The 27,705-nt window shown below is 31.9% G+C and overlaps 3 protein-coding genes and 1 long non-coding RNA gene across 6 annotated transcripts; 3 read left to right on the forward strand and 1 right to left on the reverse strand.

The window, feature by feature from the left end:
* Positions 1 to 1,403: 1,403 nt before the first annotated feature.
* LOC107935365 (chitin elicitor receptor kinase 1) lies at positions 1,404 to 8,166 on the forward strand. The gene is made up of 12 exons (XM_016867953.2): positions 1,404 to 2,206; positions 5,917 to 5,950; positions 6,067 to 6,074; positions 6,154 to 6,309; positions 6,400 to 6,596; positions 6,695 to 6,784; positions 6,863 to 6,956; positions 7,028 to 7,179; positions 7,249 to 7,340; positions 7,425 to 7,563; positions 7,640 to 7,738; positions 7,810 to 8,166. The coding sequence occupies exons 1-12, from the start codon at positions 1,558 to 1,560 to the stop codon at positions 7,972 to 7,974; spliced, it is 1,875 nt and encodes a 624-aa protein (XP_016723442.2). The 5' UTR covers positions 1,404 to 1,557; the 3' UTR covers positions 7,975 to 8,166.
* Positions 8,167 to 12,276: 4,110 nt separating this feature from the next.
* Positions 12,277 to 17,585, forward strand: LOC107935389 (calcium permeable stress-gated cation channel 1). Its single transcript, XM_041102646.1, has 12 exons — positions 12,277 to 12,780; positions 12,998 to 13,332; positions 13,404 to 13,556; positions 13,655 to 13,790; positions 14,287 to 14,388; positions 14,477 to 14,596; positions 14,683 to 14,763; positions 14,865 to 15,205; positions 15,287 to 15,532; positions 15,832 to 16,156; positions 16,236 to 16,469; positions 17,098 to 17,585. The coding sequence occupies exons 2-12, from the start codon at positions 13,019 to 13,021 to the stop codon at positions 17,362 to 17,364; spliced, it is 2,319 nt and encodes a 772-aa protein (XP_040958580.1). The 5' UTR covers positions 12,277 to 12,780; positions 12,998 to 13,018; the 3' UTR covers positions 17,365 to 17,585.
* Positions 17,586 to 20,063: 2,478 nt separating this feature from the next.
* Positions 20,064 to 25,487, forward strand: LOC107935390 (lysine-specific demethylase JMJ25). 3 transcript variants are annotated; one of them, XM_016867988.2, is made up of 12 exons: positions 20,064 to 20,274; positions 20,847 to 21,826; positions 21,937 to 22,073; positions 22,160 to 22,259; positions 22,456 to 22,588; positions 22,671 to 22,734; positions 22,831 to 23,818; positions 24,260 to 24,610; positions 24,776 to 24,848; positions 24,949 to 25,034; positions 25,112 to 25,231; positions 25,311 to 25,487. In XM_016867988.2, the coding sequence occupies exons 2-12, from the start codon at positions 20,852 to 20,854 to the stop codon at positions 25,383 to 25,385; spliced, it is 3,102 nt and encodes a 1,033-aa protein (XP_016723477.2). In that variant the 5' UTR covers positions 20,064 to 20,274; positions 20,847 to 20,851; the 3' UTR covers positions 25,386 to 25,487. The 3 variants fall into 3 exon arrangements, with proteins under 3 accessions (XP_016723477.2, XP_016723478.2, XP_040958581.1); XM_016867989.2 differs by having other exon boundaries at positions 20,064 to 20,251; XM_041102647.1 differs by having other exon boundaries at positions 20,064 to 20,251; positions 21,964 to 22,073.
* LOC107935392 (uncharacterized) lies at positions 22,571 to 27,618 on the reverse strand. Its single transcript, XR_001694207.2, has 2 exons — positions 27,527 to 27,618; positions 22,571 to 25,593 (listed from the first exon to the last, which is right to left on the reverse strand). It is a non-coding gene; the product is annotated as an uncharacterized lncRNA (long non-coding RNA).
* Positions 27,619 to 27,705: the final 87 nt, after the last annotated feature.

Raw genomic sequence — 27,705 nt, forward strand, 5'->3', positions numbered from 1 at the left:
CAAGCTTAAGCCTTTGATTAATAAATAATTTTTTGATACAACTGCGATTCAAACCCAATCTTATTCTAAGAAAGATGGACATTCGATCAATAAATCACAACTTAAGATTCAATATATAATTTATACCTTGTATTTTTAATATAATCTAATTTCTTTTTATAATATCTATTTATTTAATAGATTGAGTTTATCTAAATAATTTCTATATAGAATAAAGCGGGGATTAAAATGAATGGTTTAATGAGTATAAACCATGAATTAAAAATGGAAAATCATAAAGATGGAAAAAGCTTTCGATTCTAGTCATTCCATTATATGGAGAATGAGTTTCCGCTATCATATGTTTGCTCTAGTTTTTTTATGTTTTTGAGGTTGAAATGGTTTTTTTTAGTCATGGACAATGAATTTCAATGTATTTGGATACTCGTATTCATAAAAGCTTTAATTTCCGTACTTATCTTATTTATTATAAAAAAAAAGTAAAAATAAGAATAACATTGAATGTGAACGTCCATCAATAGGCTACAAATTGGGATTCAATTTATAATTTATTATTAATTGTACATAATTAATTAAATTTTCAGGTGATTATGATTGTGCGACTAAATGAAAAAAAAATTACATAATCATTTTAATGGCAGCAACTAAAATTATTATTGTTTAATAATATTATAAAAGTAGAGAAATAATATTGTATTAAATTAATATAAAAAATCAAATTTAAAATTTAAAATAATAAATAATATTAAAGGATAGTGATGGGCCTTGATTGTAAAATTAGAAAACCAATATACTTGCAACTTAGGTGACCCATTCTCAATCTTGACTCAAATTATAGAAAAAAGAAATATCTATTCATTTTAATTTAAACCTCAAATTTGTATATGATTAATCCCAACTTAAGTTTCATATAAAATAATTTAAATCATCCAAATCTATGACTCAAATTGTTAAAGGCAATAATGGGCAATTTACTTTGTTTAGTATAAGACCTAAAATCACTTTTATGACTGAGAAAGAGGGAGATTGGAGTCAATGAGAGAGAGAAGGAAGTGGTTGTGTCCCCTCTCCCTCAGGTTGTCGACTATATATATGTATATGAAAATTTTATTGTCTCGAGATGTTATGTGTTGAGTTATTATTAGTAAGTGATTAAGTGGTATGAGTTTATAAGTCTAAGTAGAGTGGTATTACGATGTGTCTTTTGTTATCTTGGATGGGATATGATAGTTGAAACCTGACGTGGTAATTAATAAGTGAATTTCGTCTAAGTTACATTAAATGAAATGTGATAATTAAAGTTTAGCATAATAATTTTGTCTAATTAGAAATTCTTGTGAGAGATTATCTCCGAAAAGCCCTCATTTATGATGTTGATGTCATAGTAAGAAAAAAACATTTTGCGTCAATAATTCAAAGGAATCACAAGTGAAAGCACAAGGACAAACCTTCCCATACTTAATTCCTTTGTCCGACCTCCAAATTTAAAGATACCAAACACCATTACCAACAAATTTACATTACCCTGTTTTTGGCATTTCCCCCCCCCCCCAACAAATGATCACATTCTCACCAATGAAATCGCCACCGCCGCCGCCTCCACCGATCTTCCCACTCTTTTTTCATACCCTTCTTTATTTATTCATCCATGTCCAAGCCAACTGCAAAACCGGATGCAGCCTCGCTTTCGCTTCGTATTACGTATGGGAAGGATCCAACCTCACTTACATCAGTACCCTCTTCAACAAACCAATCTCCGATATCCTTCCGTACAATCCCACCGTTTCGAATCCGGATCAAATCGATACCGGGACCCGGATCCACGTTCCGTTTTCGTGCGACTGTTTGAACGGGGATTTTTGGGGTCATACTTTTGGTTATTTGACGCAGTTTGGGGATACGTATGATAAGATTGCTAGCAACGCTTATGTGAATTTGACGACGGAGGATTGGGTACGGAGGGTTAATATTTATGATCCGACCAGGATACCTGACGGTGAAGTTATTAATGTTACGGTGAATTGTTCGTGCGGTGATCGACGGGTTTCGAGAGATTATGGGTTGTTCGCGACGTACCCTATTCGACCCGGTGAGGATTTGGAGGTCATTGCGGCGGAGGTGAACGTGGCGGCGGAGCTGATACGGAGGTATAATCCGGCGGTTAATTTTAGTGCTGGGACTGGACTCCTGTTTGTGCCGGCAAAAGGTTAGTGATTAGTACTACTTTTTAAACTGACGTTATTACGGTTGAATGATACTTAATTACAAAACTGGCGCCTAAATTATACTGTCTTTTCATTTAAGTATTAAAGCAAAAGTATCGTTTAAACTATCAATTTTGTCCGTAAAAGAATCATAGAAGCCTCCGTATTAGAAATTAGATTGTATTTTACCACATTTACTATAAAAATGGGTCAATTAGTTTATGTATGTTAGATCAAAGAGTAAATTAATTCTTTGTTAAAATTTCTTCCATTTTTATTGTTAAAAACCGATCACTGTACATCAGTATGAGGTACACATTTCGTCAACCACACTAAATTTTAATAGTACAAATGGATGAAATTTTTAACAAAAAAGATTAATTTACTCTTTTTGTCTAACATATAGAGACTAATTTACTTTTTTTTTTAATATAGAGACAAAATGCAATCTAACTCTTAGTATAAGAACTTTCATAGTACTTTTACCACATCAATTGTCTTATTTTCCGTAAAAAGTATACTACCTTTAATAAAAATGTGTTCGTGGTATCATATTTTAGATAAAATAATACATAATTAATAGTTTAATTATCATTAGATGCTTAAATAGGAAATAAAATTTTTTTAACATTAATTTTATTATAAATTCTTACTCTTTTTGATACAATGTTTAGAATTACCCATAGCCCTTCCCCAATCTTTAAATGAGAAGATAATATGCTTCAACGCACTTAAACCCACATCTTTCTGCACTGACAATAATACCGATATCAATCGAACTAAGACTCAAACGGTAAATAAAAAAATAAATTTACACATAATCAACGTTAAAGTTTACACGCTTAATTTTTTTTCAAACATGGAAAGACCAAAAAGAAGAAGAAGTCAAGGTGTGTCATGGGACCAATTCAAATTACTGTTAAAAAATTCCAACAGGTGGTTCATGTGATTTTTTTTTTCAAAATTTTGAAATACCTCGTCCCGATTAAGTAATAAGTAAAAAAAATAGCGAAATAAATTAAGAAATTGAACACACAAATTTAAAGTAGAAAAATCCAGCCAAAGAAGATAAAAAATCATGGGTAAAGATAATTTTACTATAATGGCAAAAGAACGAAGAATACAAAAGATGGAGATAAAAACTAAACCCCGAAAACAAAGAATCCTCAAAACGTAAACACAAAATTCTCTAAATATGTTATGAGTTCTAATCTCTAATAGGTGTATTTTCTAAGATTGTAAAATAACCTATTTATAAACTAAATTAGTAAGTCAAATAAACTATGCTAATAAATACTAAATATATTAAACTAATAAATACTAAATCTTCTAGAAAGAAAATATATTTTGTTTAACTTGACTTACAAGCAATCTCTTAGAATTTGAGTCACATAACTCTAACACCTACTCAGCCTCATAATTTGGATTATGATTATTTGAATAATTTTATTATAGATTGTGATCATATTTGTACTTTTTGACACAATACTTAAAATTATTTGTAACCCTCTCTCTAACAACTAGAATGGGAGAATAATGCGATTAAGCACACTCGAATTTACAACATCCTATACTGAGAACAATACTTATGCCAATTGACCTAAGAATCCATCAACAAATTATTTTTCTTTTAAATTCTTGACTACTTAATTTTTCAACAGTGTTTCTAAATTCCAACAGTGTCACTGATTTAGAGTAAGATATAACATCAACATTAATTATAATGAAAAGATTAAATCATATTTAATTAAAGTTGATGGATTATACAAGTATAATACAGAAAGATGAAAATTAGAATGGGGACATTTTATGTCAAAGGGTGGGACAAAACCATGTGACGACAATTGCAGTAATATACAGGACAGGGTAGATGTTAAAAAGAGGCCCAAATCCATTCAGTGCTCGCCTTTTTCTTATATTCCAGTCAACACGGTATGAGATTAATCAAAGTTTTGACACTTTCTCCTTCTACCTTCGGTGGAGTGTAGGCACTTGTTGGCAGATAATGCCTGTATGAGTGTTCCATTTGAAAGTTGACTGGAAAACACATATACTACCCAACTATAGGTGGAGTTAGGAAATTTGGATGGTAGGATTTACTTTTTTAAATTAAAGAATATTTAAATTAATGTATAATGCAGATAGATGTAAGATTATTACATAGTGTTTATAATATGAAGTTGCTCACAATTTTTTGAGAGAAACTTGCGAGGTTCATAATATGCTTTTTATAAATATTTCCTTCTTATATTATCTCAAATCTAGATGGATTGTAAAGTTTTATAGTCTAAACTTTAACTCTTTTGACATTTTTTTTCACTTTTAAAATATTTTTTATTCATATTAAACACTTGAGACAAATAAATTTAAGTTTTAAACACCAAAGTTTTCATGAAACTATCATACAACTTGTAATTTTCTTTCAAAAAAAAAAACCAACACTTAAATAATTTTTGGTGTCATGAGAATGCAATATATAATTTTTTAGACCCAATGTTCACAATAATCATATTAGCAACAACAATTTCTAAATAAAAATACTGAATTTCTAATCAAATATTCAAAAAAATTCAAGATTATAAACACAACCATTCCTAATTTCTTTAAAGATTGTAAACACAATCATTCTTAAACTCAATCAAGATGTTAGGGATCTCATACAAAATCAGTATCTCAAAATTATTCAATCAATAAATATATAAAATTCTTAATCAGTATCTTAATTTTATAGATATTAGTGGATTTCAATGGTGAAGAGATTGAATTATTTTCATGTAAAATAATTTTTTCCAGAAAATTTCATCAATAACTTTTATCTTTTTTTTTTTGAAAGAAAAGAAATTACAAATAATTTATATCAAAGCAATTAGCTATGAACTCATATAATTTTTCTTTCCTATTAAAGGCTATTTTAACCATTCGATCGGTTTCTACGTTTTCTTTTTTAGGAATGTATTTGAGTGTCCATTTTTTGATATTTTTCAGGAGATGGTGAATGCGCCTGATTATCATTGATTTCGAGGGTGTTGAATCCGAAATTTAGATAGCTTTAATAGTCTCCAAATTATCTATTTGTATAAACACTTCATTTCCTTAGTTTTTCTACGTCAGTAATAGGCCATTCAATATGCTCCATAATTCAACATCCAATATTGAGCATTTCCCTAACTGTCTATAAAAACCAATGATCCAATTTCCATGGTTGCCCCTCAAGATACCTCCTGCAGCAGTATTCCCTGAATCTATTTCAACAAAACCACTAGATCTTAGTTTCAACCATCTGTCAGTTAAGTTAACCTCAACTCTCGTCTTTTAAATTTTTGTGGAGTCAATTCATTAATTATATATATTTCAAAAAATATAAAGTAAAATCTTTGTGCCTCCGCCCATGGTGAATAGAGAAAACAGTATTTTGGAATAAAGATAGCAACCAGGCAAGGTGAGGCTGGATGGTTGTTTGCCTGTCTAGACCCCAGTTTGATCCACCCCAACATAACATGACCTCAACCCAAAGTTAAATATTAATTTATTTGCCTAGAATCTAACTTGAAAAATCAAAACTATACTTAACTCCAACTCAATCGGATATGCTACAATATTTTAATTTTTAATTTTTTTAGTCACAATAGAATAATTATATATAATTTTAATTATTTTTAATGACAATATTATTTGGGTTTTTTAAAAAAAAAATAACTTTTCTCCTATGCAGACCAAACTGGAATTTTCCCACCATTAAAGATCAGGTAATAGATATTAACCATTTTTTCTTACATCCTTGGACTAAATTGTTAAATGCCTTTTTTGTTCAGTTTAACTAATGATTCTATCAATTGTTCTTTTTCTTTTTTCTTCATTGCAGCACAACTGGTAGGATCAATCATTACATATATACTCATATATAGCTTCAATGCTCAAATGGTACTTGATGTTGTGGGATTTGAACCAGGGATCTCGAGTAAAGTTATCGCCGGCATATCTATTGCCGGTGGCGCTTTGCTGTTAGGATTTTTCGTACATGCAGGCATTTACAGAAGAAAGAAAGTCGTCAAAGCTTCGTTACACCCAGAAGCATCACCGGACCACTACATTCAACTCGGACACGGTGAATTTTTCTGTCTTGTGATGGTTATTGTAATGTAAATTGTAACTATTGAGGTTAAATTCTATGTATGCAATGGTATTGTGTATTTAGGTTCCGGAGGTACCCTGAAGAATAATTCAGAAACGACCGCTCTCGTCACTTCTCCGGGCCTCACCGGTATCACAGTGGACAAATCCGTTGAGTTCTCATGCGAAGAGCTTGCCAAAGCAACCGATAACTTCAACAGTGCTAATAAGATCGGACAAGGAGGCTTCGGTTCCGTTTACCTCGCTGAATTACGAGGCGAGGTACCCTGTCCTAAGCTCTTGCTCGATGTTTAAACAAGCTAATGAAGTGTACCCCAAACTCGAAATGAATCCGTTTTTTTCGGTCCTATTATATGCAGAAAGCTGCAATCAAGAAAATGGATATGCAAGCATCAAGGGAATTCCTTGCTGAACTAAAGGTTTTAACACATGTTCATCATTTGAACCTGGTAACGATAATTTCAACCGATCTCGAATCAATCTCAATCGTTAGCTTTTACGTGACGGTATATTAAAATTTCGTGCAGGTTCGTTTAATAGGATATTGTGTCGAAGGTTCCTTATTCTTAGTCTACGAGTTCATCGAGAACGGTAATTTAAGCCAACATTTACGCTGGCGAGGTGAGAAACAAGTACTATTTTTACGAGTGATCTATGCTCGGTGAGATATAACATGGCTTTCATTTTTGCAGATAGAGATCCGTTGCCATGGTTAGCAAGGGTGCAAATCGGTTTAGACTCGGCCAGAGGACTCGAATACATCCATGAACATACTGTCCCTCTCTACATTCATCGTGATATAAAATCGGCAAATATTTTAATCGACAAGAACTTTCGAGCTAAGGTTGTCGAATATCTTCTATTTAACATACCAAGAACTAGTATAAACCGAAGTTAACGGGTGTATGAACAGGTGGCTGATTTTGGGTTGACGAAACTAACTGAATACGGAAACACTTCGTTGCAAACACGTCTCGTTGGTACTTTCGGATACATGCCACCAGAGTAAGAATATGCATATATAATTTTTCGGCTTTCTTGCTTGTTGAACAAGTAACTAATTTGCCTCAAATGTGGCATTGTATGAAGATATGCTCAATATGGTGAGGTTTCCCCTAAGGTCGATGTATATGCTTTTGGAGTTGTTCTCTACGAACTGATATCCGCCAGGGAAGCTGTCGTCAAGACGAACGAAGAAGTAACTGAATCAATGGGACTCATCGCATTGGTATTTTATCGACTTCATCTTATCCCTATTTAGTCACTACTCGTCATTTCAACGAAAACTGGTTTGATATCCGCAGTTCGAAGATGTTCTAAACCAACCCGATCCAAGACAAGATCTGCAAAAACTAGTTGACCCCAGACTCGGCGATAGCTACTCTTTTGATGCCGTCTTCAAGGTGAATTCTAATTCCGAACCATAACCAATAACAGTACAGACTATGCTAACAAGCTGTTTTTACGGTTGCAGATGGCACGTCTCGCCAAGGCTTGTACGCAAGAAAATCCTCAGCTGAGACCGAGCATGAGAACTATTGTCGTCGCACTTATGACACTGTCGTCTTCAACCGATGATTGGGATGTTGGCTCGTTATACGAAAATAAAGCTCTAATGGACCTCATGTCGGGAAGGTAGCTTAGCCATAGTCATTAAAGGGGTTAATCAATGAATAGGCTGTGAATACTTTAAATTTTAATAGGCTATGTACAGTTTCTTTCATCAAGTTCCTTTTATTCTGTGTTAAGTTTTTCCCAATAAATATTTTAGGGTTAAATTGGTGATGATGAGAGACAACAAAGCAAAAAAATATATAATTATTGTTGTTTACACTTTACACCACAAAATGATTTTTTTTTGGCATTATATATTTGACCATTATCTTCCCCACTAAGAACTGCTACTCCATAATTGAGCTAAAACAAAGGAACAGTTCTCCTATTCTTTATAAATTTAGAATTTAGTCCCTTATTTTTTACATTTTAAAATTCAAGTCCAATTATTAATAATGGTAAAATTATTTTGTTAAATTTAGGTGTATTACGACGTCAATTTTTTTAGTTACATTACTTCTAAGTGAGTGTATTTTTTTTTAATTTCAAAATATCATAAACAGATTTAGAGTCTCTTTGAAAAAAAACATGATAGGCTTGTTGAATTAAACCTTAATAATTTTTTTTAAATAATCTCATTATAGATTCTGATCATATATGTTCTTTTTAACAAAATGTCTAAAACTACTTATAGCTCCTCCCTACTCCATAAATAAGAAGATATTGCGTTTCAGCGCATTTGAACCTACATTCTCCTACATTGCTAACAATACTCATGCCAATTAAACTAAAACTCAATCGACATTAATAAATTATTATATGTGCACCATATGTATATATAAATTATAAATTGTAGCACCCAATTCACCTACTTAAATTCTTTAGATTAAATTTGAATTAATTTTATGTTTAGCTCATTTTTTTGGGTCAAATTTTAAGTTGTTTTGTTTCAAAGAAGAAGCCAAGTCTTTCAAGTGGATAATATAGTCTTAAATAAAATAAAATAAAATAAAATTAAAAAAACATGTTTTTTTTTGAAAAAAATAATTCTATTTAGTCTATATAGTTTTCAAATTGGTCAATTTTAGTTCATTTATTTTCTAAAATTTGAAATTTTAGTCCTGACTTAAACAGTAGCATTGAATCTATTTGGTTAAATTGAATTACTAGTCCTGTACTATACATATAATTATTGATTCAGTTCATATTCTCTAATTAGATAATTCTAAATCTCTATATTTTTTTGAATTTTGGAATTTCAGTCTTGATGTAACTAACAATTGTTTGTCAATTAACTGGATTTTTAGTGAGTAATATATGGAAATAACAAGCTAACATGATATTACACGATAAAAAAGTTGGCTGTGTTAGCAAATTTTGACCTGAATTTTGAAATTTGAAAAGTAGAGCGACTAAATTTCCTTAAATGAAAGTATAAGGACTAAATTCTAATTTTGTAAAAATTATAAGGACTTATTAAACATTTTGACCTTTGAAATTTAATGTAAGCCCATCCTTTTTGCCTTTGAAAAAAAAAATTCTCCTGCTAACAAAAAAAGGAAAAAGAACAAAAGTTGGGAGAAAAAAAAGTAGGTAGGCATCACAAATTGCAAAGTCCATCTATATGTAAAGTTGCCAGATATTATAATATATAATATTCATACAATAATGCAATGTATTGATTGTGATACATGAGTTTAATTATGTAGTTTTTTTATTAATGAAAGTAGTAATTTTTAAAATTAAAATATTTAAGAGTCGGATTATTTTTTTAACGAAAATGTTTATTAAAATATTAATTTTTTATCAATGTTGGCATGACAACTAACATAACAATTCACATGTACTTCGTGTTTGCATGACAGTATTTATCATATCTGTCATGTCAATAGATAAGAACTAAATTGAACGATTTAAAAGATTGGGTCGAATTTAACTAAAAAAAATAAGAACTAAATTGAACGATTTAGAGTTTAGGGTTTATGATTTAGCCTTTACTTAATTTATTAGGTACACTTTTCTCATTTCGATAATTCAAATAACATTCATATTTGGATATTTTAATTATTATCCATAGAGATCTTGGATATTAATATTTGAATATTTATTTTCTAACTTCAATTATTAAATCATGATATTTATTAGATTCGAAATCCAAACAAAAATTAATTAATTAATGATGGTAAATGAATTTAGATTTTAAAGCATTTTTGTGTATTCAAATTTTATAGAAATTATAAACATCTAATCGTTATTTGGGTTTGAGATTTGGATTTTTTGAATTAAGCCCGATCATTTTGAATTATTTGTGTTAAAATTGAACATCGATAATGACAATGAATTGTAAAAAAAGAGAGAAAAAAACATATAGAATTTTACATGGAAATGCTTTTGAAAAAAAAAACCACGAGTAAAAGAAAAGAAAATTTACTATGTCGAATTCGAATAATATAATATGAAAGACGATTACGTCTATTTATAGGCTTAAAATTCTTATTCTATTTAAAGTCAAATAGAAGTAATGCAGTAAGATTAAAACACCTTATTCTAATCAACATCAAATAGAGAAAGTAAACTTCTGTACAAATTTTATTTGTGCAACACTCGAGGTTGGCTATGATTTAAATTTGTAAATTTTGCAAATCAAATATAATTGAATCAAATTTAATTTTTAATTAATTAAATTAAAATTTGGGACCAAAATTGAATATTCGAATTCTAGTAAGTCCCTCTTCAGTTTCTTCGTATATCTTCTATTCTCCTCAGATATTCAATATGCAAGCAAAAGGAGATAAGATAAATGGACGATTACTTAGAATGCACGTGTCAACCCTTTATACAACTTTGTTGATGGCCCAATTCCTAAACCTGCACTATTTTTAGTAGGGTTAATTGCGTTAAACACCCTAAAATTATGTCTTAAATTTGGAAACACTTCAATTGAATCCTTAAATTAAAACATCATTCCAATTAGGTAATTTTGGTAATTTATCTATCAACTTTGATATTAAATGTCAGTTTTAACATCAAATTTTACGGTTAGACTGAAAACAAGAACCTGAACGAAACGATACTTTAATTTGAGAATTTAATTGAAACGTTTGAATTTTAAGGACCAATTTAAAATTTACCCGTAAATTGAGACTATCTAAAGAATTAACCCTTTTTAGTATTATACTGTTTGTACCCCTAAATTCAATCCGCTTAGCTTACGTCATATCCAACGCCGCCACATCACCAATCCCGATCCAACTTTCCGGAACAACTCACTCGCTTTCTCCATTATCTGTCTCTTTAATATGATCGGTCGGTTTTTTCACGCTCCTCCGCCGCGACTCTAACAAAATGCCCATCTACAAAATACAGTAACAGTAGCAACACCCACGTGATAGCTTGCCGACATTTAAGGCAACCTTTTTCTCCTCCCAATCAATTTATTCCTCAAATTTTATAAAAACATCCTTGTATTATGTGATTTTTATAAATTTAGTCCTTATACAATAATTTAATTATTCCTAACCCTTCACTTTTTAAAACGTTTGTTTCTAAATTCAAAATTTTCGTTAATTCTGTCGAGTAATTTGAGATGTTTTAAACAAGTGGTATACATTTCAAATAAAAAAAGTCATATAATTTGTTTTTCAACTTTAGTGAATTTCTTCCCCTGGTTTTTTTCTCCAAAAAGGTTTTCATTTAAAATTTGTGTTCTTAATTTTCTTTTCTTATTTTTTTTTGCAATAATTCTATTGTCATGATCTACATTTATTATAACATATTTTTTCATTTTTTATAGACAAATAATATACTAATTTTCATATTTTGTTTTCTTTTTATAAAATGAAGTTTATATATCACATCATTCCATGCTTAGAAAAGCATATTACATTAAATTATTGAGATAAAACAACATTTAGTTTTTGAATTCGATAATTTTTTTTAATTTGGTCCTTAAACTTTCTTCATTCATATTTTTTAATATTTGATAAATTTCTCAATTTGATCCTTAAACTTAGATTCCTTTAAAGTAGTTGAAAATTTTAAAATATATATATAAAATCTAAAAGATAAAAATAAAAAAATACAATTTTCAAAAAATTACATAGCACAATCTCATAGTGCTACGGTATTGAGAAAAATTGCTAAATTATGGGATTAATATAGACAAAAAAATGATCAAATTCAAAGTCTGGGTATTGCTTTATTCCTATATTATTTAAAAAATTAATAATAAAAAATTAACCTCAAAACTAAAAAAATAGGATTAAAAATGAAAAATTATAATAAAAAGACTAAAATCGAAAAGGAACACATAATACAGGGATTTTATATACAAATTGACATAATTTTACTAATTAGTAAGAACAGAAAGGAAAAAAAAAGACAAATCGGTCAATTTAGAACAGGGACATGAAAAAGAAAGAAAGAAAGAAAGAAACGATCCCTCAAATAATGACAACCCAAAGAAAAAACTAACACTGCAGTTACCACTCACCACCACCATTATATCTGTTTTAAGCCAAGACAAAATCTTTGTAGGGAAAAAGAAATCCCACTAAATTGTTATAAAATACCCTTTGGTTTCTTTTAAATTACTGTTTCTAGCCTTTATTTTTGCTTTTTTATCCATTCCTGTTATGGAAGAAGCTGGATTTTCTGTAATTGTTTACAATTGCGTGTGTTTCACTTTCCCTAGCTAAGTAATGGAGGAATGTTCTTGCTTTGTTTGATCTCGAAAGCGATCCAAACAACCACTAATTCAATTTATGATCTTCAACAACCAAACCAACAAGAAAATTAGAAAAAAAAGGTACTTTCTTTGTCTTTGGTTTTTTTAGAACAGTATAAAAACTGTTCCTTTTTCTTTCACTTGAAGAGTCTCAAAAAAAAGAAGGTAAGGATTTTTATTCCACTTGATTGAATCTGGGTTCTTTTTTTTTTTGGTTTAGAAAATAGCTGAAATTTTGGAGAAAAAAAGAGAGAGAGGCGATTTTGCTATGTGTTTTTGCTTTTAAGACATGATTTAGCTGTTTGGTTTTTAGGTTTTAGCTAGAATCTTACAACCTTAGAGGAGTTTAATTGGTTGATTATGGTGTTTTTTTCTTTTGCAGGGGAGGTTTTTTTTTTTGTAAATGGCGACATTAGGTGATATAGGGGTTGCAGCAGCTTTTAATCTGCTTAGTGCATTTGTGTTCTTTATAGCTTTCGCCGTATTACGGCTTCAACCGTTCAACGACCGGGTTTATTTTCCGAAATGGTATCTTAAGGGTTTACGAACCAGTCCGGCTAGTTCCGGCGCGTTCGTGAAGAAATTCGTTAACTTGGATTTTCGATCTTACTTGAAGTTCTTGAATTGGATGCCCGAAGCGTTGAAAATGCCCGAACTCGAGCTTATCGATCATGCCGGGTTGGATTCGGCTGTTTATTTGCGCATTTACTTGATAGGGTATGCTGCATTTTACGTTAATGTCGGGGCCTTTTTTGGTTTTCGTTATATTCTCGATATTTTGTATGCAGGTTAAAGATTTTTGTCCCTATCACTATTGTGGCGTGGGCGGTTCTAGTACCAGTTAATTACACGAATAAAACATTGGAATTGCAGTTGAAGAATGTAACTTCGAGTGATATCGATAAGCTCTCGATTTCAAATATTGCACTTGAATCAGATAGGTCGGAGATCTTGATATCATTTGCTAACTACATTTGTGTTAAATCTGTTATTCCGATAGATGTTATACGGTGGAATAATATGTAATCTTATATTGTAGGTTTTGGACCCATATTGTTATGGCTTATGCTTTTACGTTTTGGACTTGCTTTGTGTTGCTAAAGGAGTACGAGACGGTCGCATCTATGAGGTTGCACTTTCTTGCATCGGAAAAACGTAGGCCGGATCAATTTACGGTAAGTGAACATTCACTTGAACATTGACGCTAGTGTAGTTTGGTAAAAGTACTATGAATGCCCCTGTAGAGTCGGATTGCATTTTACTCCTACTCAAGAAATGGGCAAATTCGTTCTTATTCGTTAGATCATAGAGCAAACCGGTCTTTTCTCTTAAAAGTTTCTTCCATTTGTACCCTTAAAAACTGGCATGACTGAAAGAATAATCAAATAGTGATACATAGTATGCTACGTGTACCTCATGCTGATGTATAGAGTAATTTTGAACTGCAAAAATGGATGAAAATTTGACAGAAAGAATCAGTTTACTTTTTTGATTTAATGTACAAGGATTGATTTACTTATTTTTTGAGTAGAGAGGGTAAAATGCAGTTCGCCTCTTAGTACAAGAGTCTTCATGGTACTTTTATTGTGAAGTTCTTAAGAGTATTGGCTACAATGAATCGTATATTTCGGTTTAGTATAAATGCTTCTTCATGGAATTCGATTGTTGTAGGTGCTTGTTCGGAATGTGCCTCCGGATCCCGATGAATCTGTTAGTGAGACCGTGGAGCATTTTTTCTTGGTGAATCACCCAGACACTTATCTTACAAATCAGGTGAGTTCCTTTTGCATTTGTTTTACTCGGTTAAAAGATTACTGTAGAATTCGGTTTATGGTTTAGCCCTTTTTCAAAATACGTGTAGGTAGTATGCAATGCAAACAAACTTGCTAAGTTGGTGAAGCAGAGGAAAAAAAAGCAAAATTGGCTCGATTATTACCAGCTGAAATACTCAAGAAATAATGCCCAACGGCCTATTATGAAGGTAACGTGCTACGGTCCATCATCTGGTCCGTTTTTACTTTATGTTTCGTATTTCTTCATAAGCATCTTATTATCTCTTTCTATCAGACTGGTTTCCTCGGGCTTTGCGGTCAAAAAGTTGATGCAATTGAGCATCATGAAGCCGAAATTGGGAAGTTATCTAAGGAAGTAAGTATTTCTTTTTCAACTTGCATGCTCGTTATGTAATTGTACTCCGTTTTATTTTCTTTCAACGTGTGATGATGTGAGTCACTCCTTTTCATATTCAGATAGCTGAAGAGAGAGAAAGGGTAAAAAAAGATCCAAAAGCGATAATGCCGGCTGCGTTTGTTTCATTTAAATCACGATGGGGAGCAGCTGTTTGTGCTCAAACACAACAATCCCGAGACCCAACTTCATGGTTAACAGAATGGGCACCCGAGCCATGTGATGTCTATTGGCCGAACCTACCAATTCCTTATGTCTCGTTGGCAATTAGGAGGTTGATCATGGCTGTAGCATTCTTTTTCTTGACTTTCTTTTTCATGATCCCTATCGCATCCGTACAAGCTTTGGCTAGCATCGAGGGACTCGAGAAAGTAGCACCCTTTTTGAAGCCCATAATCGATATGTGAGTTACTTTATAATATTGAAGCCTTGAGTAATTAATTAGAATTCATTACTATAACCATCGGCTTTGCTCCCTCGGCAGGAAATTTATTAAGTCGGTTATCCAAGGTATTCTTCCCGGTCTTGCATTGAAGCTCTTTCTTATTTTTCTGCCGGCGATATTGATGATTATGGCCAAGTTCGAAGGATTCACATCAAAATCGTCTTTAGAGCGGAGAGCAGCAACTCGATACTATCTTTTCAATTTAGTGAATGTGTTCCTTGGCAGCATTGTCGCCGGTAGTGCACTCGAACAGCTAAACACATTCATTAAGCAATCGGCAAATGAGTACGTATTCCTTTAAGGGTCAAACTATGATTTCGATTCCTTTACCATGCTCAAATATAGGATTTATTCCCCGTACTTTAATTTGGATTTACCAATGATGTTATAAAAGTAGAGGGACCAAATTATGCAAGCACATGAGCTAAATTCCAAATTCAACTATAGTAGAGGGATCAAAACCATAAATTTACCTTGCTTTAAGTGATGCAATCATTTGTGAGATTTCTATGTTTACAATTGTTTCTACCATTTCGAAAGTCGGATTTGTGTATTTTTCTTTAATTTTTTATCTTTTGTTACAGAATTCCAAGAACAATCGGTGTAGCTGTACCATTGAGAGCAACGTTTTTCATTACTTATATCATGGTTGATGGATGGGCGGGAATAGCCGGAGAGATTTTGATGCTAAAACCGCTTATAATTTACCACCTGAAAAACTTTTTCTTGGTGAAAACTGAAAAGGATCGAGAGGAGGCAATGGATCCAGGGAGCTTGGGCTTCAACACCGGAGAACCTCAAATACAACTCTATTTTCTACTTGGCCTCGTTTATGCTGCCGTGACACCTGCTTTACTTCCTTTCATTGTAATCTTCTTCGGGCTAGCTTACGTCGTCTTCCGTCATCAGGTAATATTCGGGAAACGGTAAAACGAATCATTTTGTTTACATTTGTTTGATTTCCTTTTCTTTTTCCTTGAAAATGTAGATAATTAATGTTTACAATCAAGAGTATGAGAGTGCCGCGGCATTTTGGCCCGACGTCCACGGACGCATAATAATTGCATTGCTTATCTCACAAGTCGCCCTTATTGGATTATTAACTTCAAAGAAAGCTGCTCAGTCCACACCGTTTCTCATTGCTCTCGTCGTCCTCACAATCTGGTTTTACACATTCTGCAAAGCCCGTTACGAACCTGCGTTTGTTCGATATCCTTTACAGGTTAGTTGTCTTTTCTTTTTCTTTGCATATTAGGTTTAGTAGTGATGGTTTCTTCTGTGTCTCGAGATATTCAATTGTTAAAATATGCTTAAAGCTATTCTTCGTAGATTTTAAATTTAGACCCTCTATTTCTATTTTAAGAGATTTAGTCTCTCCACTTTTACTTTTCGGTTTTCAAAATACAAGATCAATTGTTAACATCATTAAGATTCTTCCGTAAATTCAAGTTTATTACAATGCGGTTTCTTTTTTCTTTTTCTTTTTTTGTTATGTGGCTACCAAGTGTATGAAGATTACAAGGACTAAATTTCTAAAAATATAAGTAGAGAGGCTAAATTTTTAATGTACAAAGATTACACGAACCTGTGATTATCCTATATCCTTTACAGGTTGGTTGATGCCTTGATGATTTCTTGTGTGTTTTGAGATATTTGATGGTTAAAATATGCTTTATCTTTATATTCTTCGTACGTTTGTTTCCAATTGTTAACACCGCTAAAATTCTCTCTTTAAATTCAGGTTTGTTACAATACTTTGAGGATTCAATTCAAAAGTTATAGGCCAATTTATAATCTTGGCAACAGATAGAGGGCGTTTATTGAAATTAACCCTTTATTTCCTTGTTCAGGAAGCAATGATGAAAGATACCTTGGAACGTGCAAGGGAACCAAACCTCAACTTAAAACCCTATCTTCAGAACGCATACATCCATCCGGTTTTCAAAGAGGAAGATGAAGAGGACGAATTTGATTTCAAGTCCGAAAACGAGAGCGTTTTAGTACCCACGAAACGTCAATCTCGAAGAAGCACGCCAGCACCTAGCAGAATTAGCGGTGCATCTTCACCGTCGTTGCCGCCAGAGGTGGTTCCCGAACATCCGGAGCGTGCAAGTTAGGTACCGATGTGTGTGTTGCTTGATGTTGTCGTTTATACTGTATATTTGCAACATCATGAAGCCGTAAATTAAATGAACAAAATAGTGAGAAGAGGATAGCCAAGAGAAATGGTCTTGGGGACTACATTGTTAAAATAGACTTTGTATGAGGATTATAGGGTGAATATTTGTTTTAGGATTGCTTTTGATTTGTTTTATTAAACCCAATAAGTTAACATGCATGAAGTGTTGTGATTCGAATTTTAATTTAATTTGAACATAAAAATAATAAAAATGAAATTAAAATGTTTCTAAACTCATAATATTTAATTTCTACTCGAAATGGCTTGATAAATAATTTAAAATCGAGTTAATTGCATCAACATCTTAACTTATGATCTTCATTTTAAATTAGTCCTCAAACTTTAAAATGTTTTAATTACATCTCCAAAGGTAATAAAAAAAGAGGAAAGTAAACCATTGTTATTGTCAAAGCTTTAGAAACCCCAAATTAAGATTTTTACAATATCTACTTTTACAATATATTTTTTTTAATTTTCATTTTAAATTATGTCATATAAGATTTAATATCTCATTTCGGTTAATTCGGTCGGTTATTTTTTTTGGTTAAAACAATTATAAAACATATTTAAAAAAAGTGGTAAAGTTCATTTTACCGAATTAACCGAATTAAAACTACATATAATTTGTATTATTAATTATTAAGTTCAGTTAATTCAGTTAACTACCTGATTTTGAACCGAATTAACCGATAACCGAACTTCTAAAAAATCATTAACCGACCTCCAACTGCATTAGATCGGTTAATTGATAGATTAATTGAATTAGATCTGTTCGGCCGATTAATTCGGTTTTAACCGAAATTTGAACACCCTTAAATAAAAGAACATCGCAACAACCTGGCCCATCGAAACGATTCTATATGAATTAAATTATATCATAGGGATAAATATCAAATTTATACACGAACTTTAATTTGGTGCAATTATATATATGAAACTTGAATTGTGGTTCATATATACACATGAAACTTTGATTTTGATTCAATTGTGCACGTTTAAAAAAAATGAATAAATATATTTATTTTCATACCAGATTAATATAATTGTTTGCGTATGCGATATATCAACATAAAATGGCAACGATAATGTTGTTACTGATTTATGAAAATTGAATCAAATCAAAATTTCGTGTATAGAATCGGACAAAATTAAAGTTTATGTATTAAATTGCACATTGGATCGAAATTCATGTGTAGTTTTAATATTTATTTCTAAAATAATTTGTACTTAAAATGACTCAAGCATGTAATCCCAAATTACTTGAGCATAGAATGGTTTGGCTCAGAAGATCGATTGATAAATTAAATGACTTAAGCCCGAAATAATCAAAACTTAAAATGATTTGGAAAATTTTAAATTTGAATCAATCTTATCCAAGTAAAGCTCAAAATGATCAGAATCCGAAATGATCTGATCTGAAAAATCGACCGACAAATTAAATGGCTCGAATCCATACTAACTTTAACTTCAAAATGAATGGTATAATGACTTTGTATTCATATTGATACCTAATCTTTTAAGATATTATATGTAAGCGCATATGTTCTTTTTTATACATACAATATCTAAATTAGATAAAATATTCGATCCTTAATATAGAAGATATTAAACGCTTAAATTTATTTAAACCATGATGTTTTAAATTATTGCAACAACAACAATTTCCATAAAAATTATACATATATTAACTTTCATCTATATAAATATAACGAGACATTGATTTCGACAACTAAATCCATTTTGATCCATGAATTTGGATTCTATAGGGATTTGGTAATGTGATTAGTGTTACCGGAATAAGATCAGATCAAATGAATCGTGGGCTGATCGATATTACGGTCTAAACAAAGGGGTTGAATTGATTGATTTGGAAACTGTTTGAAATTAGTAAAAAAAAATTGAGACAAAAATCAACAATTGAACAGGTTGAACCAGTTTAATAAATCTTTTATGAATTTATACTAATTATTTAAATATTGTTCGTTTGTCAGTTCAACCTATTGAACTGATGGTTAGATCCGTTCAACCATTGATTCAATTATTAAAATATTAAATGTGACACTCTGAAGCTTTACCACATCATTACTTGAAAATTTATACATTTTTTTAAAAAATTTTCAAGTAATGAAATTGCAGAATCTTAAAGAGTCTCGTCATCAAACTTTCATATTTTGCAATGATCAAAATAAGTTCAAGCGTCAAAGTGAAGAAAAAATATAAATACCAAAGTGAACTTAATTGTCAAGTTTAAATGTCAAAAATTATATTATCCCAAAACAAAATAAAATAAACAAGAATTCTAACCGACTTTGCTATGGTCTTGTCCCTGAATCTCATCCATCAAATGGTATATTAAACCGTAAACTACACTAGTAGTTGGGTGATTGTTAGCATAATTTAGCCTATATTAAATTATTTTTATCAAGTAAAAATTTATGTAAAATATATTTATTAAAATTGTATATAAAAAATTTAAAGATTATGAATGATAATATTATAAGTTTAAATCTTATCATAGATTATTTTATTAATTATATATATAAATATACATAAAAAAAACACTCCTAATTAAATAATAAAAATATATTTATTAAAAAAATTAATAGTATATAAAAGCACACGCTACATAAACCTACACGGAAACAGATTTGAAATACTAGTCGCTGAAGCTAGTCCCCCGTTTCTTCTCTGGCAATTCCAATTTCTCTCGTTCTCTCGTTATCTTCGAAGAGAATCAAGAGATTCATCATATTTATTTACATTTGTAAAACTAAATAAATAAGGGAAAAACTATCAATTCTACGCCCTATAATCCACCATAATCGGTACGTGTTTTTTCTTTTATCAGGTCGGTCTCAGACTCTTCAACTCTTGTATGATTTTTTTTTTGTGTGTTTATTTTCGTTTAAGAAACCTCAATTATGCTTTGTTTTGGTGTTATCTTTTTTATTATTTGCTTTAAAATTTTTGTTGTTCTTTGTAATGCTTTGCCGCCTCGATAAGATTTCGCCGCGGTAAATGAATGAATTTCTTGATAATCGAATTTTCATTAGTTTTTTGTATGTTAATATTTTCTTTTTTAATGAATATAATTAGGTTAATCTGAGTAAATGTAGGTGGTTTTAGTTTCGGATTTTGTTTTATTTCGAAGGATCATTGATTGATTTTAGCGTTTTTAAAAAAATATATATTTTTGTTATGAGTTTAATCTTTAGATAATGTATGAGCTTTGGCTTTGATAATCACACTGGATCCATGACTAAAGTTTGTTGAGTTTGTTGCTTGCTTATATAATACTAACGAGGATTTTAGATTTTTTTTGTACAAGGTTATTACTAGAAAATATGAAAAATTACAATTTTTTGACGTTTGATTAGCATTAGTTGTTACAAAGCATGAATATTTGTATAATCTTTGCAGTGAGAATGGCGGACATGGTTGCCGAGGGAGAACTGTCGAACGATCGTACCGGTCATGGTATGCAGGTAGGCTTTTCATGGCATGTTACAAGGAAAAGGAATGCTGGCAGAAAGAAAAGGAAGGGCAGTGCAGGACAGTTTTTGACCGGAAGCAGAAACAAGAATCCGTCAAAGAAACGAAAGCTAAGCAAAGAGATTGAATTTTTAGAGGATGAGAAAGTTCCTAAGAGGCATCGGATTGGAATAGACAAGATGACTACTTCTGTGGAGGAAGATATGTTAGATGAATGGGATGAGGAGGCTACTGTGTTTATGAACATTAAAAAGCGGAGCAAACGTAGAAATTTGGACGGTGCGATGACTGAAAGAATCCCTCAGGAGAATAAGGATGCAATGACTGAAAGAAGCCCTGAAGAGACTAAGAAGGAAAACTGCGATCGTTTTATGAACGTTAAAGTGCAGAGCAAAGGCAGAAACTTGGTTGGTGCGATGACAGAAAGAAGCCCTCAGGAGTGTGAGGAGAATGCGATGACTGAAAGTATCCCTCAGGAGACTAAGGAAAACTGTGATCTTTTTATGAACATTAAAGCGCAGAGCAAGCACAGGAATTTGGACAGTGCTATGAATGAAAGAAGCCCTCGGGAGACTAAGAAGGATGCAATGATCGAAAGAAACCCTCAGGAGACTAAAAAGGAAAATTGCAATCTTTCTATGAACATTAAAGCGAATTTGGACAGTGCTATGACTGAAAGAAGCCCTCAGGAGACTAAGAAGGAAAACTGCGATCTTTTTATGAACACTAAAGCACGGAGCAAACATAGAAATCTGGACAGTGCGATAACCAAAAGAAGTCCTTGGGAGACTAAGAAGAAAAACTGTGATCTTTCTATAAACATTAAAGGGCGGAGCAAAGGCAAAAATTTGGACAGTGCAATGGCTGAAAGAAGCGGCAATGATACAAGCACAAAGAAAAATGTTAAGGTATTGAATTTATTTTTAGTTCTGCAACTGATATATCCTCTTCGTTTTGTTTATTCTTTTTGTTATCCTTCAAATGGAGATTATTCTATTTCATATTTGTTGCTTCTCAGAAAATCGAGGGATCTTGCTTCTTTCAGGACAAGAGAAAAAATTTCAAGTGTCATCAGTGTATGACTGGAAGAAAAGCTGTTGTCCCATGCTTGAAATGTAAAGAGAAAGTGTATTGCACTGTTTGTATAAAACAATGGTAACATTTTCAACATGATCTTGAACTTCTATTATTAATAATCTTTAAGTCTTGCTCAATTTTCTTTTCTGCTGTGGTTATTATAGGTATCCGAATATACCAATAGTAGAAATTGCAAAGCAATGCCCATTTTGTTGCGGGAATTGCAACTGCAGTATCTGTTTACAATCCAGTGGATTAATTAAGGTCTGCCTTTCTCCTCAAGTGACTGGAAATTGAATTATGTACTGGATTAAGGTTTATTCTTTTAGATAAACTATCTATTAATTAATATGATAAACATGTATTAACCAAGATAACAATGACATTTTTTCACTAGCATGGGACCATGAAAAATCAATGGAACTTTCACCAAATAATTTTCTTTTTGTCTATTCTACAGACATCAAAGAGAGACATAACAGATGAGGAAAAGATTAAGCATTTGCAACACTTGATTGAGTCAATGCTTCCCTTCATGAAACAAATTTGCATAATGCAAAAGAAAGAGACAGAGGTTGACGCTAACATACAAGGTACTTTTTTTTCTATTATTTTTTTGAACTTTTCATGCATGTGAAGATTCAAATAGTTCCTGACAAATGGTTCTTTATATAGGATTACTGCCTTCTGAAGTTGAAATACAACAAACACTTTGTTATGCCGATGAACGTATCTATTGGTAAGCATTTCCTCTCTACATAGGCATACAATTTTTCATGTGATTGTATCTGTTATTCATAAGTTATCATTGACCGTCTTTCTAAAATTGGAACAGTGACCACTGTGCAACTTCAATCTTCGACCTTCATCGTAGCTGCCCAAAATGTTCATATGAACTCTGTCTTAGTTGTTGTAAAGAAATTCGGGAAGGAATCCTTTCTGTCCGCGATGATGTTCCTTACGGATACAGGGACAGAGGTTGGGATTATATGCACGGTGAAGACCCTTTACCAGAATCTTATCTTCAAGAAAAAGTTGAGAAACAGCCCGGGCCCTCAATTCAGTGGGAAGCCAATAATGACGGAAGTATTACTTGTCCTCCTAAGGAAATAGGCGGTTGCGGTTGCGGTGATTGCAGATTGGAGCTTAAACGTATCCTACCAATGGGGTGGATTTCAAATTTGGACACAAAGGCATGGGAAATATTGAGCAACTGCAGAATTAGACAATGGCTAAAGACATTAAATGGGGATAATACTTCTGGAGAAGGACAGATTGACAATAGCTTATATTCTTCAACTTCAACTGATAATCTTGACGAAGGCTTTCGTCACTTTCAAACCCGATGGGCTAAAGGTGAACCGGTTATAGTTAAGAATACTCTGGCAAATTCATCCGGTTTAAGCTGGGAACCGATGGTAATGTGGCGTGCTTTATGTAAAAGGTTGGAGATGCCTGAAGTTAAGGCTATTGATTGCCTAGCTGGCTGTGAGGTGGAGATTAATACTCGACAATTTTTCAAAGGCTACACAGAAGGGAGAGCATATAATAACTTATGGCCAGAGATGCTAAAGTTGAAAGACTGGCCACCATCTGATAAGTTTGAAGATCTCTTGCCTCGGCATTGCGACGAGTTCATAAGCATGTTGCCATTTCAAGAATACTGTGATCCTAGGTCTGGTATCCTTAACCTTGCTGTGAAGTTGCCACACTGTGTTCTGAAACCAGACTTGGGCCCAAAAACATATATTGCTTATGGGGTTGCTGAAGAGCTTGGAAGAGGGGACTCTGTTACAAAGCTTCACTGTGATCTATCAGATGCGGTACGCCTTAATTCGCCAAAAATTCTTGTAGCCTAGATGATTATACTTACTACATATACAACGATGTCGTCTAATACGAGGGTGCAACATGTTGGGACGGGGGTACACTGTATTGATTTTAGGTGTAATACATTAGTAATCACCCAACTATTAATAATTTTTTTTTTGTCTCTCAATTATGGAAAACTACAAAATAATACTATTCAATTTTGCTTTTTTTGTCACCTGATTTTTTTATATTTTTATTTTTACATTAATTAGCTGGTGATAAAAAAAACAAAACTGAACAGTTAAGTGATCATTTTGTAATTTTCTCTAATTTGGTTACCAAAGAAGAAAAGAAAACCATAACTGAGTGACCTCTACTGTAATTTACCCCTCATGCTGCTACTTTATTACAACATCTACTAACCTTTTGCCTTTAATTATCAATTGGTGAAGGTAAATATTTTGACACATACTTCAGAGGTAGCCTTAAGCGATGAGCAGCTTGCCGCAATGGAGAAGTTGAAAATGAAACACAAGGCACAGGATGAAAAGGAGAGTTTAGAAAGAGAGCGACTTAAAAAAGGCTTTGATGAATCGGAAGCCACCAATTGGGGTGATAATATACTATATGTTTCCAGTGGTGAGTTTAGAGGAGCTTCACTTCCGGAACCCTTGACCAGCAGAAAGGAGATAGGTGGTGCACTGTGGGACATTTTTAGGAGGGAGGATGTTCCTAAACTAGAAGCTTATTTGAGAGAGCACTACACAGAATTCAGGCATACCTATTGCTCCCCAGTTGAAAAGGTAAGCCATGGGGGAGCACTTTTAGAATTAAATCGAGAAGCTTACTGGGTAAAAGCACTTTTTTTAAATCGTAACAATGCTAAACCCTTTGGCCATCTGCATTGAAAGAAAAACTCCTTTAAGTGGTAGTCACTCAACGTTCTTGATGGTTGTGTTTATGATCAGGTAATCCATCCGATTCATGACCAATCATTTTACCTAACTGCGGAGCACAAAAGGAGACTAAAGGAGAAATATGGTTAGTACAAAGAATGACATATTGTTATCTAATGTAAAAACTTTGCCTACACCGTGTTTTTTCGTCTTTTTCCTCATGCAATTATGCGCGTGATTCCTAGGAGTTGAACCATGGACGTTTGAGCAAAATCTCGGAGAGGCTGTTTTTATTCCGGCTGGATGTCCGCACCAAGTTAGAAACCTGAAGGTATTTAATTAATACATCCATCATCGTTCCATGTTGTGGAACACATGTTTATGGTCTCTCATAGCTATGTTTTCCAGTCATGCACAAAAGTCGCCTTGGACTTTGTTTCTCCAGAGAATATCCAGGAATGCCTCCGTTTAACAGAGGAGTTCCGGCAACTACCCAAGAACCATAGAGCCAGAGAAGACAAACTTGAGGTAGGCACATCCTTTCGTTGATGTTTCGACTTATTTATTTCCTGCAAAACCTTACTTGCAAACGGTTTCGTGTAAACAGATTAGGAAGATGATTATTTATGCAGTAGAACGAGCTGTTAAAGAATTATCGGAACTGATATCAACTCCAAACTGAAGCCAGCTTCGACAACTGCAACCATGGAACCGACCTTTTTGTATTTGCTCGGACAATTTTTAAAGACTATCCGAGCTGAGAATTTCTTTTCTTTTCCCCGGAGTTTAACTTGACCTATTTGTATGCAACTTTTGGAACACACAGCTGAACTTGCTTACAATAGATGCCAATCATTTTTACTATTCCATCTTATAAATTCTTCGTAGACCTGTTAATACATGGTCAATATGAAACGATTACACAAAACATGAAAAAAAATTATAAATAAAATAAGAATTCGTGCAATTTCAAAACTTGGTAAGAATATACTTGACACTAAAAAATACGAAATGAAATATGAATACACGAATTGCTAAATCTATTAAGATGAGCAATCACAAAAAAAATATTTATACGTTGGTTATGCTACATTTGCCGATTTTGTCTTAGTTCGATTGGTATGAGCATTATTGTCAATGCAGGAAATATGAGTTCGAGTGCACTAATGCGAAACTATGGGTAATTCTAAACATTATATAAAAAATAACGAACCTATAATTAGGTTATTAAAAAAAAGTTATGCTACATTTAACAAAAGTATTTTTTTTTTCAAAATGTCTTAATACATAAGTCAACAATAAACTAATTCAAATTGGTAATGAATTATTTGTTTACTTTAATATTATTTTTCTAAGTTTTACTTGCGCTAATAACCAGACATAGCATTAATGTATTAAAGCGAGGAAAAGCTTAATTTTTACCTAAGTTTTAAAATAATTTATCATATATAAAAAATAATTAGTACAAACTTAAATTTGAAATCAGAAGTGAGTAAAACCTTATTTAAAAAACACCTCTTCATGTAAAAGATTCCCTTCCTTTTTGGCTGGAAAGAAAGTCATATATAAGCAATGGCAGGGCCAAAGCGCTTGTAGGGCCAAAATTGAAAAATTTTCCTTTCCGACGCGCAAACCCAAAAAAAATAATTTAATCCTTCAAAAATTATAAAAATATAAACTATTAAAATAGTATAATTACATTTTTATTATTGTAATAGTATACAATTTAATTCCAACCCCAAACGAAAATGTTCTAGATCAAGCAACTGCATATAACTGAATAAAAATTAAATATGAGATCTGGTGTAGTGGTTGTTCACCTCATCCCTCAACCATTTGGTTGAAAGTTTAATTCTTACTCATAAAAATTAAGTATATTTCATGACTAACCATTTATCTAGACATCCATGGCTACTAGTTTCAGAAAAAAATAAAAGTACAAAACAATTTTATTTTAATTGTTTCAAGTGATGAAGTTCCATCTAAAAAGAAAAAGTGCTCTCTTTTATCACACCTTTCAATATCAATGGCTAGACAAAAAAATTCGATATAAAACACGGTATGTATAAACAAATATGTTAAAATTTATAAACAATAAATTCGTATTGCTTAAATAAAGATGTCCAACCTCTGTTTAAAAAAATAATTAAAACAAAATTTAAAAAAATACAACAACAAAAAACATGAACACATGAATAGCTAAATATAGAGACAAAAAATAGCAAGCAAAAGATTCAACTTCCTAATAACATTATTAACTATTTAAATTAGTTGATTTGTTTTTCATTTTCAATCAAAGACATGTAAATTATTAAAAAAATTAGTTTCATATATTTGAAACATAAATAAAAAAAGTTTAAAATAATTTTTGATGTTCTCCAAAAGAATTTTGATTGATGGGTAAAATGCAAAGATAAATCCTATAAACACTAAGAATTTATAATGCATTCAAAGTAATAAGCAAACCCAATCAACAATCAATCAATAAACAAAATAAATGAATGGACAAAATTTCATATTAGATCTAAATCTAAAATCTAAAATATTAAAACCTACTCCATTAGCATTCAAACAAAGTGTTCATCACAAACACCCCCAAAAAAATCCTTAATAAAATTTCCCCACAACATAAGGATATCTTACTTTTTTTCTTTGTAGATTCAAAAAAGAAATTGTAAAATTTTAAAAAATAAGAATTGATGATGAAAATATATGAATCTAAAAAACCAAAAAAAGTAAAACAAAAAAACAAAAACAATATACAAACTTGTAAATCATACAAATTAAATCTTCTAAAAGAGAAATCAGATGAAGAGAACTTACCTTATAACAGCTTCCCTAAAAACTCATCATCTTCCCTTCCATTGAGAGATCTAATCCCTTCTCACATAAAAAACCAATAGAGTTGTACATTTGGAGGCCTCTATTTATAGGTTAATAATTAGTTAGGGTTCCAAAAAAAATTATTAATGAAATGGCAATATTGCCCTTCTCTATTAAAA

Source organism: Gossypium hirsutum, chromosome D10 (assembly GCF_007990345.1).
Source record: "Gossypium hirsutum isolate 1008001.06 chromosome D10, Gossypium_hirsutum_v2.1, whole genome shotgun sequence".
NCBI classification, from domain to species: Eukaryota; Viridiplantae; Streptophyta; class Magnoliopsida; order Malvales; family Malvaceae; genus Gossypium; species Gossypium hirsutum.

What these genes read in the sequence shown, in the direction of transcription:
- LOC107935365 (XM_016867953.2), top strand. Translation starts at nt 1,558, where the DNA reads ATGATCACATTCTCACCAATGAAATCGCCACCGCCGCCGCCTCCACCG. An exon ending in ATGTTCATCATTTGAACCTG is followed by an intron (nt 6,785 to 6,862) that starts GTAACGATAATT and finishes AATTTCGTGCAG; the next exon opens with GTTCGTTTAATAGGATATTG. An exon ending in TTCGGATACATGCCACCAGA is followed by an intron (nt 7,341 to 7,424) that starts GTAAGAATATGC and finishes CATTGTATGAAG; the next exon opens with ATATGCTCAATATGGTGAGG.
- LOC107935389 (XM_041102646.1), top strand. Translation starts at nt 13,019, where the DNA reads ATGGCGACATTAGGTGATATAGGGGTTGCAGCAGCTTTTAATCTGCTT. An exon ending in CCCAACGGCCTATTATGAAG is followed by an intron (nt 14,597 to 14,682) that starts GTAACGTGCTAC and finishes TCTTTCTATCAG; the next exon opens with ACTGGTTTCCTCGGGCTTTG. An exon ending in ACGTCGTCTTCCGTCATCAG is followed by an intron (nt 16,157 to 16,235) that starts GTAATATTCGGG and finishes TTGAAAATGTAG; the next exon opens with ATAATTAATGTTTACAATCA.
- LOC107935390 (XM_016867988.2), top strand. Translation starts at nt 20,852, where the DNA reads ATGGCGGACATGGTTGCCGAGGGAGAACTGTCGAACGATCGTACCGGT. An exon ending in GCCGATGAACGTATCTATTG is followed by an intron (nt 22,735 to 22,830) that starts GTAAGCATTTCC and finishes AAATTGGAACAG; the next exon opens with TGACCACTGTGCAACTTCAA. An exon ending in GAGACTAAAGGAGAAATATG is followed by an intron (nt 24,849 to 24,948) that starts GTTAGTACAAAG and finishes CGTGATTCCTAG; the next exon opens with GAGTTGAACCATGGACGTTT.